The sequence below is a fragment of the Mesoplodon bidens genome, assembly GCF_964165515.1.
Source record: "Mesoplodon bidens genome assembly, chromosome: 2".
Taxonomy (NCBI): domain Eukaryota; kingdom Metazoa; phylum Chordata; class Mammalia; order Artiodactyla; family Ziphiidae; genus Mesoplodon; species Mesoplodon bidens.
In genome coordinates this window covers 165790738-165806140 of record NC_138177.1, presented here as the reverse complement: position 1 = coordinate 165806140, position 15403 = coordinate 165790738, and the positions used below count along the sequence as shown (strand labels likewise).

Sequence of the window (15403 nt, the reverse complement as noted above, 5' to 3'; positions counted from 1 at the left end):
ATGCATGGCAACATTCTATTATTAAATAGTATATATGAGATCAGGTCTGAGCAAGTCCAGAAGGCACAAGGAAATTGTAGGAACAGGTGGCTCAAATTCCTGTGGTAGGTACTCAGTGCTTCACCGCTTCTCTCTCAACCCAAAGGTCGGGAAGTTGCTATGGCAAGTTATCATGGAGGAAAAAGCAGACATGGTTTCCAAATGAGTCTGCATGGTATGTGAGCACCAGCCACAAATGGATAACTGCCACATTAAAGCCACACTCAGAGTGTCTCTAAAAGACAGTGATGAAGAGGTATCCTCTATGGGCAGAAGTTCTTGTTATACTGATTGTCCATTTTGCATGGAAGGAGAGATGACCAGAGGTACAGATCTACTCTGATTCATGAGCAGTGGCTCACAAGTTGACTAGCTGTTCAGGGACTTGAAAATAAGAAGACTGGGAGATTGGTGTTGAAGAGTTAAGAGGTCTAAGGGAAAGACATATGGATGAATTGCTTGAAATGGGCACAGGTGTTGAAGTTATTTTTAACCCACACAAATGTCCTGAGAGGGCATCCATTTTGAGGGAGGGTCTCAGTGAGCAGGTGGACAAGATGACCTATCCTGTTGATGTCAACTTGTTTCCCCATCTGCCCTGGGTCTTGCTCAATGGGCCCACATACAGAGTGGCCATCATGGCAGGGATAGGGGTTATTCATAGTGTGGTAGATGAATAATGACCTCCCAGAGATGTCCATGTCCTAATCCTAGGGACTTGTGAATATATTTTATATGGCAAAGGGTAAATTAAGGTAGCAGATAGGATTAAGGTTGCTAACCAGCTGACCTTAAAAATAGGGAGATTGGGCTTCCCTGGTGGCGCAGTGGTTGAGAGTCCGCCTGCCGATGCAGGGGACACGGGTTCGTGCCCCGGTCTGGGAAGATCCCACATGCCGCGGAGCGGCTGGCCCCGTGAGCCATGGCCGCTGAGCCTGCGCGTCCGGAGCCTGTGCTCCGCAACGGGAGAGGCCACAACAGTGAGAGGCCCGCATACTGCAAAAAAAAAAAAAAAAAAAAAAAAAATAGGGAGATTATCCTGAATTACCTGGGTGGACCCGGTGCCATTACAAGGGTCTTTAAATGTGGAAGCAGGAGGCAGAGTCCGAGTCAGGGTGGTGTGAGGTGAGAAAGATTCTACTGGCCGTGGCTGGATTTGAAGATGTAAAGTGGGAGCAAGCCAAGGAATGCAGGCAGCCTCTAGAAGCTGGAAAAGACAAGAAAACAGATTCTCCTCTAGAGATTCCAGAAAGGACTGCACCCTTGCTGACACTTTGATTTTAGCCCAGTTAAACTCATTTCAGTCTTCTGACCTCCCAAAATGTAAGATAATAAATTTGTGTTGTTTTAAGCCATTAAGTTTGTGGTAATTTATTACAGCAGCCATATAAAACTAGTACACATAGACTCAACAGATTTCCCTCACCAAATCTGATTGGGCAGTTGGCACTGTTGAGTGCCCCAGCTGCCAGCAGCAAAGACCAAGCTGAGTCCCCTGTATGGCACTATTCCCTGGGGCAACAGTTCTCAAAGTGTGGACCAGGAAGCCCTGGGGGTCCCCAAGACTCTTCCAGGGGTTCTATGAGGTCAAATCTACCTTGTTAATACTAAGACAGTATTTGCCTTTTTCACTGTTATTCTTTCATGCGTGTACAGTGGAATTTTCCAGAGGCTACACGACGTGTATACAACAGACTGAATGCTGAAGCAGATCTGAGAATCTAGCTCTCTTTTATTAAGCCAGACTCTAAACAGATTTGCAAACATGTCAAATAATGCCACTCTTCTGACAATTTTTGTTTTGAAAGTTGTTTTTCATTAAAATATTTTATTTACGTTGCTATGTAATGGGTTTATTCATTTTAAATAGTTTAAAGCTTTAATTTCTAATCCAGTAAAATAGATATAAACCGTATAAACAAAAGCCCTTTGCAATTTTTAAGAGTATAGTTTTTCAATAATTTTGAAGAGTGTAAAGGGATCCTGAGACCTAAAAAATCTGAGAGCCACTACCCTAGGGGGACCAGCTACTTACCTAATGGTAGGTTGATTGTCCCCTTCCTTCGTAAGGGATCTATGACCTCATGGTAATGAATATGGATTCTTGCTCCGGACTTGGCTTCCCTGCCTGCAGTGCTTCTGCCAGCCTCATCATTTTTGGACTTGCTTATTCATCACTATGCTATCCCACACATTGCCTATTTTCATTTTATGGTGAAGGGCGCATAGCAATGGTCTCACCCATGGAATGCACTGGACGCACACTGTGCCCCATCGCTCAAAAGCAGCTGACTGGATAGAGAAATCTTCAGCTCCAGCTGGGAGACAGCAACCTTCAAGGTTAGGTTATTGACGTGTAGGACGCAGTATAAAATCAGCAGCTCCACCTCTCTCACAGCCAGAATGCAGAGGCCCAGGGACCAAGGGGTGGAAGTGAAGGTGGCTCCTCTCACTATTATTCCAATTAACCTCCTGGAGGAATTTTTGCTGTCCATCGTTCAACTTTGTGTTCAGTGGGTCTGGAGTCCTTAGTGTCCAAGGGAGGAATACTTTCTCCAGGCAACACAGATGTGGTTCCTTGAAATTGGAAGTAGAGTCTTCCTTCCGGTCATTTTGAGCTCTGTATGTTGCTTAACTAAAAGGCAGAGTGGGCATCAACTGTACCAGACAGAGTGATGAATCTGGAAAATGGAAGGCGGGCAGGAAGGCCACGTCTGGAATCCAGAGGATTCACTGGGTACCTCTCAGATCTCCCATGTCTAATAACAACAGTGGGAAACAGCAACCCAATAGACCAAAGACCAATAAGAACCTGAATCGCATAGGAATAAAGACTTAGAACACACACACACACACCTGGTAAAGAACCAGATTAGCCAAAGTGCTGGCAGCTGGAGAGAGGAGCATGGAAGGGGTGGAAGAAGGCGTGACTGCTATAAATATATTTATGTTGTGATCAGCGTGACCTTGTGACCAGCTACAGAAGCGGGGCTGGAGCAGGTTTCTGCTGGAGCGATGTTTACCTTACATGTTTACTACATGTTTACATTACATTATCCCCCCTCTGCTGTCTGATTGAAAGAGCCTTGATGACGACTAAGTTAGGCTCCAGGTAAGTGTGACTGAAGGATGACAAGGATATGGTGGCTGATGAGACTGTTTTTTCCCTGTTAGGGATGAGCTTTCTTTACCCCTTAATTTTTTTTAAGTATTGAGGTGAAATTCACATAACATAAAACAAGCCTTTTTTTTTTTTTTTTTTTTTTTTTTTTGCGGTACTAGGGCCTCTCACTGTTGTGGCCTCTCCCGTTGCAGAGCACAGGCTCCGGACGCGCAGGCTCAGCGGCCGTGGCTCACGGGCCCAGCCGCTCCGCGGCATGTGGGATCCTCCCGGACCGGGGCACGAACCTGTATCCCCTGCATCGGCAGGCGGACTCTCAACCACGGCGCCACCAGGGAAGCCCGAAACAAGCCATTTTAAAATGAACAATCAGTGGCATTTGTGCAACCATCACCATGATCTATTTTCAAAACTCTTTCATTACCCCAAACAAATTCTGTACCCATTAAGCAATAGGAATATGAGTTTAACAAGGACAAGAGTGAATGGTGGGGGAGGAGGGGGGGGTAAGGAATTGCTCTGCTTGGATACCCTGTCTCCCCTCTAAATCCACTCTCCCCTTGTTCCATTCCTGGAAGGCTGACCTCTGTGGACTACACTCAGTGAAGTCACTCAGGTGCCTCCGCTTTTGGCTTGCAGATGGGTCTGACCAAGGGGAGGCACCAGCAGGATCAACGTCAGAATATTTGTCCCCTGGCTCCGTCTGGCAGAGGCTGTGTTCTGCTCCCCATGGCTGCAGCCCCAGCAGGGCATTCCCCCCGCCCCGCCCCCATAGTAACAACTCCCTCCTTTTGCTCTTCAGGTCTAGGAGTTGTAACGGCTTCCTGTAATGTGAACTCCCTGGGTCCCACCCCTGGTAGGTTCCCTTAACCCTGCCCCTACCTCTGTAAAGACTTCCTTAGTTGAAGGCTCTTCAGTAACCCTTTGAGTGTACCATCCGTTTCTACCTGGGACACTGATACAAAAATGGATGGTGTGGTCCCTCCATATGGTCCTTTTGGCATGGACCACTTCAGATTTTATGGATCAAACCAGCTCTGTTCACAGGTCCCAGTCTGGGCAAAGGAGATGCTTTCCTCCACAAAGCAGGTTCCAAGGGTGCCGGGGGTGTGTACCAAGGCCTCACTGCCCTCTGGCGGTCAGCTCCTGAAAATGTACCTCAGATACCCAACCTCAGCTGAACTCAGCCCACGGGGCACTGGTGCTGAGCCCATTTCACTCCTGAGCACGTCTCACCCAGGGGTTATTGTCCCCACTTTACAGCGGAGAGCCTCTCCATTGCCCTTAGTATAAACCAAAATCTCGACCATGGGCTGCAAGGTCCCATCTTTGCCTCCCCTCCTGTCACTCTGATCCAGCCACATCAGCCTTTCCTCAGATCCTAGGGTGTTCCCACATGCAGCTCCCAGTTAGAACATTCGGGCACTCTCTGAAACCTTCATCTGGTTAACCTCAGCTCATCCTGTAGTTCTATCCATCACTTAGGAAAGTCCTCCTCGTCACCCCTTCCTCCCCTCACTGTCACACACACACACACACACACACACACACACACACGCACACACACACGGGTTTTCCTGGCAGTACTGATTAATGTTGCTCTTCCCCAGAGGCTGAAGGAACCTGAAGGCAGGGAGCATCTTGCTTTGCTCACAGCTGTATTCCTGGTGCTGGACCCACAGTAATAACCACACCAGCCCGACATGGATTAAGTGTTTCTCTGTGCCAGCCATTGAGCCAAGTCCTTCGGGGCTCTGGGCCACCCTCCTCCCACAAGTCCCTGGTCCCCAGGGAGCAGCCCTCGACTCTATCAAAAACTCACACGAATTTATTAGAATATGAAAAAGATTCGGTTTCTTCTGTACAGGCGGCAGAGCGGCAGCAGCTGTGGTGGCTTTGAACATGGTTGTCAACGTCACCCTTGCATGGTGACTCCTGCCCAAAACAGCACTTACATGGAGAGGAGGGGGGACAGGTGAGCACCCACTGCCCAGTCCATTGGGAAGGGGGACGCTCTGACTATTGCACAATCCTGGGGAAAGGAGTACCCTTGGGAGAAGGACAGACACCAGTAGGCCTGGGCCTGGCCCATGGTGGCAGTGGGAGTAGAAGTGTGTGCCTGTGAGCAAAGGCCTCTGGGGGCCCAGGACTCAGCCCACCCACCAGCCCTGGCCGGTGGGAGATGCTCAGGGGAGGCCCCTCCCCTGAGGACGGGGCTCCACAGCAAGCTGGGTGCAGTGCTTACAAGAGAGGTTCCAGGGGCCAATGGGGGAGGGGAGAGGGATGAGAGAAAGAATAGGCCAGCGGGAACTGAGGGTCAGGCCCAAGAGAAAGAAGGTGCCAGGAGGCCCGGCATCTGTTAGAGAAAATCATGATTAGGGTGTGTATGTGAGCGGGTGAGGTCATTTCTGAAATCAGAGCCCTGGGGACAGAGGGCTGTTTTGGGGGACAGTGTTGGGCAGACAGGCACAGATGAGGATGGGTAATGCTCCAGAGTAGGATGGCTGGAGCTCTGTTCAGCTAGAGGTTTTCAAAAATGTTTTAAAAACAGGAATGCCCTCTGTGCAAATAGAATCATACATGGAAGTGTGAACAAACAAAACAGATAAAAAGGCAGCACTTTCTAGTGCCCCTGACAGTGGCCCCTGAAGGCCCAGTGGTCCCCGCTGGAGCACAGTTTGGAGAGCTGAGTCATATCATCGTCCAAAGCGCCCCAGCTCCACACAGAGCTCAGAGATGCCCTCAGCCTGCAGCTCTGAGTAAGGACAGGTCAGGTGGCTGGCCAGGGTGACAGAGCTGGCAGGAGGAGGGTGGGACGGCCATGGGTCACTGATCCCTCCCCCAGTCAGATGCCTGGTCCCCTAGTCTTAACGCTGTTAATGGAGGGCCCGGCCTAGGCCAACAGAGGCCTCGGCTCCTTCCCTTTCCAGGAGGGACCAAGGCTGAGCCAGAGGCTCTTTGGTTAGAAACTAAGATTGACTTCGATGAGGAGGGTGACAGATTGGGAGGGGGCCCTCCGAGGTCTGGGAAACTCAGAGGCCCTGGTCTGGGTATGGGAGAGAGCTTGGATTAGGAAGGGCAGGGTTTGCCTCAGCCCAGCAGGTCTGCCAAAGGACTGGGAAGGCAGTTCTGCTGGGAGGGAGGGCGCTTCCCAGGAGGCAGGGGGAGCCGTGCTGCGGTGGGGGCTGTGGGCCCAGCTGCCATGCGACAGGGGGAGGGGCAGGGCCAATCCAGGTCGGGAAGGACGAGGGGAGCCCCGCCAGCAGACCCCTGCTCTGGTGGGAGAGTCTGTGGTGGGACGAGCACCGCCCGCTGGCCCCAGTGCTACTGGCCCTTGGGGATGAAAGGCTCTCCCTCCCCAGGCTCAGGATGGGGGCCTGGGTCACTGAGGCAGCGCTGTAACCTCTGGGAGCTGGGGCTGTCACTTGGCGCAGGGGTGAAGACGTCGTCGGTGCCTGGGGACGAGGGCTCCTTGGTCCGCATCATGATGCCCCTGTCGTTGTCCTCATGGTCCTCCTCGGGCACCCTTCCTGGATCCCGGCTCAGCCCCAAGACCTTGCCCTTCAGCTCCTCGTTCACCAGGTCCACAGACTCGGGCGACTGTGGGGAGGCTGGGTCGATGGTGATCACAGGCAAGTCGGCCTTTGGCTCATAGGCCAGCGGGTCTGGGGACAGAGAGCCAGGCACAAGCTGGCTTCTGCCCCTGAGCCCTGCCCAGCGTGCGCCCCACCTCAGCCCGTGCCAGCGACTCCTACAGAACCTCAGCAATCCTGGAGCGCTTCAAGTCACTCCACAGGGGCCTTTCCAAGCCCCTGTCAACACAGCAGATTGCTTTTCTTCCCCTCGGACTGGGGTCTGAGAGGTAGGACTGTGCTCCCCTCCTCAGCCCTGGGGCTCCCGTAGGAGCCCCTCCTCAGACCAAGAATTCAGGTTCCGTCCTGAGTCACCGGGTCCTGGAAGGCCTGCCCTTGTTTTCCCCACATGCTGGTGACCCCAACGGTGCAGCCGCCTCCGGCCTCCCTGCCAGGCACCCAGCTCCTCGGCATGAGCCCCACGTGGAGCGCTCGGTCCCTGGGGAGGACAGCAGGGCCACTCTTCTGCCCCCTTTGGTGAACCCCCAAATCTACCCAATGTAGGAGGAGCTTGGGAGGAGGTCAGGGAGGGAGCAGCCCGTCCTCCCCGCGGGCTCTCTGACGCCCGTTCCTGTTGGAGCCTCATCCTCGAGATGGTGGCACTGTGTGCCCAGCCTTGAGGCCCCTCGCCCAGCACCCTACACCCTGCCTTACCTGAGCCAATGCGGGCCCGCGACATGGTGGGCGAGTCCAGCTTGTGGGCTGGCACCGTCAGGTAGTTGTTGATCTGATAGAGGAAGAGCAGACAGGGGTGAGCATGGGCGGCCCCTCTGGACGGCACCCAAGGCCAGTGGCCACACCCTCCTTTGGTGTGTCTGGGGTGCCGCTCCCTGTCTTCCCGGGCCAGTGCTAGGTCCTGAGGGCTCGGCCCAGCCTCTTGTCAAGCTCTGCAACCTCCGGGGTGGCCTTGAACACCCCCCTCGCTGCCCCACCTCTCCCACGGTGACACCTGCCCAGACTCTAGCTCCAGCCCACACCTACCCCTGAGGTACAGACCCAGAGAGTCAACTCAGGAGTGTCACCTGGGCCCTGGATGGCCCCCAGGTATCTCAGTGCAACACGCTGAAACTGAACTCAGCTTCTTATCTTCCTTCAAAAGCTGTTCCTTCCTTGGTGGACCCTCTCTCAGCCACCACTCCCGACTACCCCAATGGAAGGCTAGACGTGACCCCTGACTCCTTTTCCTCTTCCCTCAGTCCCACCTCAGTCTGGTGACCAAGTCTTGCTGCTTCCACCTCCTAAATGTCCCTCGAATCTACCTGCTCCTTTCCTCCCCCTGCCACTGCCCTAAGCCGGGCCACCCCCACTGCTCCCCATGTCGTTCCCTTGCTTAGAACCCTCCTTCATGACTCTCCACGCCCTTGGAATACAGCTCAAACCCTTACACCATTAACAAGCTTCCTGGAAAGCTGAGCCCCCTTAGTCTGTGGTCAGGAACTTATGCACAGCTGCTTCCTTCCGCCTGGACCTCCCTCTGCCACACTCCCTCCCCTGTGGCTCTTATTCCTAAGCATACCCTGACCACTTCCTTGTTCAAGGTGCTCAGGGCCCCTTGCACTTCCTGTCCTGCACGGGCTACTGCATGAGAAGCTCCGTAAGGGAGGGACTGGGCCAATTCACCACCGGATTCACAGAGGATACTTTGCTGCTTGGCACTTAGGAACCGCTCCACAAATGCTTCCTGAACAAATGAATGAAGGCGTGTGTGCCTTGCTTTGTGATTCTGGACAGGTCACTTTCCCCTGAGCCTTAGTTTTCTCACTAGAAAATGAGGGGTTAGAGCACAGGGACAGACTCTTCTAGCTCTGATGCCTGAGGACACAATGGGGAAGGGGGCCTCTTTGCTGCTCTGAGTGGGGAAGGGGGAGAGAAGGCAGCTTTCTGGAACCCGCCCTGGGGCTCAGTCTTTGAAACAAGTGGAGGAGTCCAAAAAATCAGATCCGAGTGGCTCTATCTCCAAAAGGGCCTGGTGGTGGCGGTGCAGGAAGAGGAAGAACCCAGGCTCCCGGAGAAAGGTGGGAGCCAGCTCCAGTCCCAGACACACCTTCTGCTCCAGCTGCCGGGCCTTCTGTCTCTGGAGCAGCATCTGGTTCCAGGCCTCCTCGTAGGGGTCTGCCACCAGCGTGTGTCTGTTGTAGGACCGCAGCTGTGGGAGGAACAGTTGTCAGGCAGGGCAGGCCCCAGAAGCCGGGCCTGGAGGGGCTGGGCGGCTCTGGGCGTGTGGCGCGGGGCTGGGGCAGGGAGCGGGCGGAGGGGCTCCTCTGCTGTAGGGGGGCCGGGTGGGGAGCAGTTCCTCACCCGCTGCCTGGTCTTCTGCAAGTTATTCCTCAGGATCTTGCGGATCTCCTCTTCCTTGTCCTTGGACAGTGCTGGCAGGATGCGCTCGGCAGGCAGGGACTTGGGGTGGATGTTCCTGGGATAACGGGGCACAGATGAGAAAACTCCTGGGACCCTGGGGCCTGCTGGGCTGGGCCAGAAGGGTCCTCCGAGGATGGCCGGGGTGGGGGGTGGGCTAAGCCTCAGGTCCTCAGTGTGGCCCTGCAGCTCTCCCGCCCACCCCAGTAGGATGCCCCAGGGGGCCTGCTCCAGGTGGGTGTCGAGGGGTCAGTGTGCCTGCAGAGGCTGCCAGGGTTGGCCACTAGCACTCACTGCATGGAGACGGTGGAGACGGCAGAGGGGATCTTGCCCATGCCCCCACTTTCCACCAGCTCGATAGCCTGCTTCATCTCCATCTTGTGGTAGAAAGCGATAAGCTGGGGCTCCTTGGAGCGCTCGCCAGCTATCAGACACTTCTTCACATACTTCTTATTAAACCGATTGAGCCTGGTGGGAGGAGGGAGGACATGGATGAAGCCACCTCCTGGGATGGGTTGATGCCCAGGCCCCGGGAGACCCTTACCTGCCCCTCCCCACCCTCCTGCCCACAAGGCCTGCCACCTACTTGTCCTTCCAGTGGTGGTGGCCGTAGTGGCCACAGATGTCCTCGATGCCTGTCAGAAGGTGGTCCAGGAACTGAAACGGGCCCAGGGCCAGGTCAAGCCTTACTACTGGGCTCCTCCCCTACCAAGACTTCTGAATGGGCGCCCCCCTTCCACCCTAGTGCAGCCCTGCTCAGCCCAGCCCTATAGTTCCAGGACCAGCCAGGAGGTGGCACCTATACCTCACTCATCCTGAACCCCAGGGAAACCTCAAGCCCTCTGGCCACTGGGGCCGGGCTGAGACCCCTTCTCTGAACCCACTTGTGCCGATGCCTGGGATAGGTTTCTGCAGAGGCAGAGATTGCATGACGCCCCTTCCTCAAGTTCTCGGCTGCTCATACCACACCTCCCTATTGTGTGACCTGGTGACCTCAGGAGGCTGAAGGACCACCTGGGCACTGGGATGAGGGAGGAGGGGCTGACTGAGGGCATGGACGTGAAGCCTAGCTGCTCCCCAGCTTCCGGAGCCTCCTCCTGCAACACAGGGCCCAGGCCCAGCTTCCAGTACCTGAGTGTGGATCTCCTCGTTGATAGAGCGCTTCGTTTCTTGCTTTTTCTTCACAGCCAGAAGGTCTACCAGGGGCCGAATGGTCATGCCCTGGAGGGCAGGTGGGTGTCAGGCACTGTAGCTCTGCTACTCTGGCAGGGAGGCCACAGAGGTCCCCCACCCCAGGGTCCCTGAGTCTGGGATGCCCTCTGCTCTGAGGTCCCCCATCTCCCAACCTCCCAGCAGCACTTATATAAAGCAGGTCCTTAAGGCCCACTCCTTCCCAAAGACACAGCCAGCGGTTTCACAGCCCATCCAGCCGAGTGACTCATACACAGGCATCTAGCCCAGGTCAGAGGTCAGAGGGCCTGGGTTCAAGCGTGAGCTCCACCACAGATGCGTTCTGTCACCCCGGGGAAGTCAGGCCTGGCTAACAGGGAGGACCACCTCTGCTCTGCCCCCCTTGCAGGACTGACACCCAGGAGGACCTAGTAAGAGCAGCAGCAACTAATTTAACTGCATACTTGCCATGTGCCAGGACCAATTGTGTTTTACTAGGATTAGCACTTCAATACCCACAATGACCCTAAGAGGTAAGCCCATTCATTATCCTCATTTTACAGATGAGAAAACTGAGACTCAAAGAAGTTAAGTAACTTCCTAAGGTCTCATAGAAGTAGTAAAGCTGGATTCAAACTCAGGCAGGGAGGTCCCTACCTCAAAGCTGCTTTCATTAAAAATGGGCTTGGTAGGGCTTCCCTGGTGGTGCAGTGGTTGAGAATCCGCATGCCAATGCAGGGGACACGGGTTCGAGCTCTGGTCTGGGAAGATCCCACATGCCACGGAGCAACTAAGCCCGTGCGACACAACTACTGAGCCTGCACTCTAGAGCCTGCAAGCCACTACTGAAGCCCGTGTGCCTAGAGCCCGTGCTCCGTAACAACAGAAGCCACCACAATGAGAGCCTGCGCACCACAACGAAGAGTAGCCCCCACTAGCTGCAACTAGAGAAAAGCCCACGTGCAGCAACTAAGACCCAATGCAGCTATAAATAAATAAATAAATAAATAAATAAATAAATAAATAAATAAATAAATTTATATTTTTAAAAAAGGGCTTGGTAAACCATTAGCATATACAACTGCAAAGTCAAGGTGATAAAATATTTTTGAAGATGGAAGCAGGGCAAGATGACAAAAGAGGCAGTCCCCTCTCCTTTTAAAGGACAGAAAACAAGTCCAGCCCCAGGAAATTTCCTCTCTACTGTTTTTTCCCAAGAAGGCAATGATGTTTCCCATCTAGGGCCTGGCCAGGATTAGTGTCCAGGAAAGATGGAGGGGATGGTAGAGAAACAGAGGCCCAGACAGGGTGTTTCTCACTTGCCCAAGATCACAGGTCAGATAAGGAAAAGCAATTAACATCATCTCAGGCTGGGCTTCCTTGGGGACTCTGAGGGCAGTGAGGCTCTCAGCTAAGTCTGGGTTGTTTAAATGCACAGAAATCACAGCCAGCAGGCTGGAAGGATTCTTCAGGATCATCCAGTTCAGTCCCCTCACTTCACAGATGGGGATCTGAGACCCAGAGACAGGAGGAGAGTCTTTCCTGGGGTCAGACTGACAACAGCAGAGCTCTGGCTAACTCCAGACCTCCTGCTGGCCAGCTCAGGGACCTTTCCAGTTCCCCATGTTGTGCTATTATTCCCATTTTACAGATGCAGAAACTAAGATCCTAAGACATTAAACCACTTCCTTAAGCCCCTACACTGAGCATCATGGGCCTGCTGACTGGACCCACTCCTCTTAATGCTATCTGGATTCCCAACTAAACTAGGCAGCAGTCTGGTTACTTTACATTCTGATTGGTCACTTTTCAATGACGCATGATCACAACTCTCTCTTTACAATTTAGGACACTGGGGCCCAGAAAGGGGGAGTGGCTTGTCCCTGTGATAACTGCACTAGTTATCAGTGGAGCTGGGACTAGAACCCATGGGCCTCCTCTTGGGTCATGTGCTTCCTCTTTCCTGATAGAGTCAGGGTCCCCAGGCAGGGCTGCTCCACCCTGTCCAGCACCTGCACAAAGACGGTGAAGAAGATGACGGTGATGATGGCCGTGAGGAACAGGTCACACATGGGAAAGTGCTTCTTGTCCAGGAGGTAGCCCAGGGAGAAGGCGATGGCCCCTCGCAGGCCCCCGTAGGCAATGATGAACTGGTCCTTGGGGGTCAGCTTCACGATGCGGAACTTGTTGATGAACCAGGTCAGGCCCAGCACACCTGCCGGGGAGGGGAAGAGAGGGGTCAGGCTGTCCTAGGCCCTCCTGGCTTCCGCAGCAGAGAGACTTCTCTGTCTGGAGGAAGCCTCCACTAGTAAGCCCACCCAGCTCACTCATTTCTCAGGTCCCTCAGCCCAAGATGCTCCAGATCCCTCAATCCAAGAGCTGGGTGGATCTTCAGTTTAAGGGGGTCCCTCAATCTGGATATATTTTAGAGACATTACAGAGGCCTCCAGTGGCTGGAGGTCAGGAGGGGGATGGGAAAAGAGATGGCCACAAGTTGATACCTATTAAATATGATGGGTACATGGATCTACTTTTCTGTGTGTTTGAAATCTTCTGTAATAAAAAGTTATTTAAAAATGCAGAGTTCAGAGTCCAATCTCAACCCACAGAACCAGAATTTCTGCAGGATGAGGCCCAGGATTAAAGGGGTTTTAAGACAGTGCAGCAAGTAAATGCGACGCCCAGACCTAACTGCAGAGAGGAGGTGAGATCCAGAGCGGGGAAGCCATGCAATCACTGAGGTAATGTGTGCCTGGCAGGTGAAGCAGCACCCAAGGGCCTAAGGCCTGGTCCCCGTGTGCACCCCAGGCTGGCAGCAGAGGTTGGGAGGAACTGCAGGCAGCTTTGAAAGTGCTACAGTCCAGACACTCACAGACCTGGCTCTGTGGGCCTCGGTCCCCTCCCCAGACACCGACAGGCTCAGAATCACAGGGCTCCTGAGGCCCCTCCACTGGCACACCATGACTGTCTCCCCAGAGATCACGGATGCACCTCAAGCACGTCCCTCTCCCCTCAAGGGCCCATTATGGCCTCAGCACTGCAGACAGCAAGAGCGGGGAAGCCCAGCCAGGAGCCAACCCAGCCCCTCCACCCAGCGCACTTCTCACACACACACACACACACACACACACACACACACACACAGCACCCACCCCCACCACGCACACACACCTCCCCTGGCTCGGGCCCGGGACCTCACCCAGCACTCGGGCGATGAGGCAGAAGAGCAGGGTGCTGATGACAAAGGTCCAGTTCCAGTGGTGGGAGCCGGCCACGGTGGAGACGCCGAGGAAGATGAAGATGAGGGTCTCGCTGACACTGCTCCACATCTTCAGGAAATACTTGATGGTCGTGTGGGACTTGTGGGAGATGTTGGCCTCCACGTAGGGGCGCATCACCACTCCCGAGGCAATGAGTCTGGGGTCAGGGAAGTGCGGGGTTAGGGGTTCAGAGTCGAGCTGTACCCTCCCAAAGCGCCTCCACTGCCAGGGAGGCAGACAGGTGCCCGTCTCCTGAGCTCCCCTTACGAGTCAGACGCCCTGTTCTCACTCAATCCTCTCACCCAACCCTGTAGACACAGGCATATTCTTGTGTTTTCTAGACGAGAGATCTGAGACTTGTAGAAATAAAGTCGCCTGCCCACGGCCACACGGCCAGCGAGTGGCAGAGCTGAGATGCAAACAAAGGGCTGCCCAACTCCTAGGCCTGTGCCTTCTCCCCGAGGCCATGCTGCCGCTCCACCTTTCAGAAGTCAAGTCTGAGGCCTCAGGTTTATCCCCCCCGAGTGTGGGGTCCCTTTAACCTGTGGGGGTCCCCACGGGGAGCTCTCTTCCGAGCAGCAGCCCAAGCCCTCCCAGCCTGGTGCCCACCCCTGGGCCCCATTCCTGCTGGCCCAGCCTCCTCGTGGTCACCCCCAGTGCCCCAATCCGGCCCCGCCTCTACACTTCCAATGGTCTCCCCTACTCTGAGCACCTTTGCACCTCACTGCCTCTCCACACTCCCCCGGCTTCAAGACCCATCTGGGGCCTCAGGACCTCCAGGACCGTCACTTCAAGGGAAGCCTGGAGCCTCCTTGCTGGGGCTGCTGAGGGCAGCAGCAAGCGTGAGTGACTGCGTCCGGCTACCACCAAGGGGTTCCCTTTGCGACAAATGAAGGGAAGAAATAGCTGGGCTGAGACCTTCCAGAACCTTAAACTCAGTGCTTCAGGGGAAGCCCTGGGACCTGGAGTCTGGATCTGGGGGCTGGCCGCTGGGTAGCTCCCTTTGACCCTACAAGCCTGGGGAATCTGAGTTGGCAGCCCCCCATGCCACGCCCAGACTCACGCCATGATGCCCGACAGGTGGAAGAGCTCGGCTGACAGGTAGGCCATGTAGCTGTAGAGGAAGACGAAGAGCGGCTCGATGACGCGGATGTGGGAGGTGAACCGGGAGGTGAAGGCTGCGATGACCCCGTAGACCACGCCCACAAACACCCCGCCCAGGGACACCACGAAGAAGCTCAGGAAGCCGAGGACAATGTCCACGATGCCCACGCGGTCGTAGTTGGCAAACTCCTCAAAGAGGTGATACAGGACCTAGGAAGAGTGTGCAGGCGGGTCGGCAGGATGCCCCACGGCTCCCGGGGGTCCACCCAGGGTGATCCTATCCCCTCCGCTGACCACGGCCATGTGGTAGCAGAGAAACCCTAGCACCAAGCAGGTGCCAAAACCACCGGTCTCGGGGCCAAAGGGTCTTCGGGCCTGCAACGTGCTGTGCAGGTAAAGAGCACAGCTCTGCAGCCAAACCACCTGGGTTGAAATTCTGGCTCTGCCACTCCCCAGTTGTATACGTGAGGCAAATTACTCTATCTCCCTGTGCTTTAGTTTTCCTGACCAGAAAATAGGGGTAATAGTACCGACTTTACAGGGCTGTGGTGAGATTAAATTAGTCGATGAAGGCAAAGTGCCTATCACAGTATTAGCTGCTACTGCACCAAGTTCGCCTCTCATATCCTTGCCTGGATTTCGGTTTTTCCTTCAGCACAAAGCAGGGGAAGTTCAGGTAATGAACTAGGACAGGACTTAACCGCTGAAGTTTTCTGAAAATA

The 15403-nt window shown here is 54.5% G+C and overlaps 1 protein-coding gene across 3 annotated transcripts in view; it reads right to left on the bottom strand.

Moving 5' to 3' along the window:
• Nucleotides 1-4966: 4966 nt before the first annotated feature.
• Nucleotides 4967-15403, bottom strand: part of SLC9A1 (solute carrier family 9 member A1) — a 50157-nt gene continuing 39720 nt past the window's right edge. For 2 of the 3 annotated variants that reach the window (XM_081225628.1, XM_081225629.1), the window contains 10 exons: nucleotides 14641-14891; nucleotides 13517-13734; nucleotides 12330-12532; nucleotides 10279-10368; nucleotides 9734-9804; nucleotides 9442-9615; nucleotides 9091-9205; nucleotides 8837-8938; nucleotides 7447-7519; nucleotides 4967-6825 (listed from right to left, as the gene is read on the bottom strand). In XM_081225628.1, coding sequence (XP_081081754.1) covers nucleotides 6485-6825; nucleotides 7447-7519; nucleotides 8837-8938; nucleotides 9091-9205; nucleotides 9442-9615; nucleotides 9734-9804; nucleotides 10279-10368; nucleotides 12330-12532; nucleotides 13517-13734; nucleotides 14641-14891 — 1638 coding nt within the window. In that variant the 3' untranslated portion in view covers nucleotides 4967-6484. The remainder of the gene's footprint in view (nucleotides 6826-7446; nucleotides 7520-8836; nucleotides 8939-9090; nucleotides 9206-9441; nucleotides 9616-9733; nucleotides 9805-10278; nucleotides 10369-12329; nucleotides 12533-13516; nucleotides 13735-14640; nucleotides 14892-15403) is intronic. The other variant, XM_081225630.1, reaches the window with a different exon arrangement.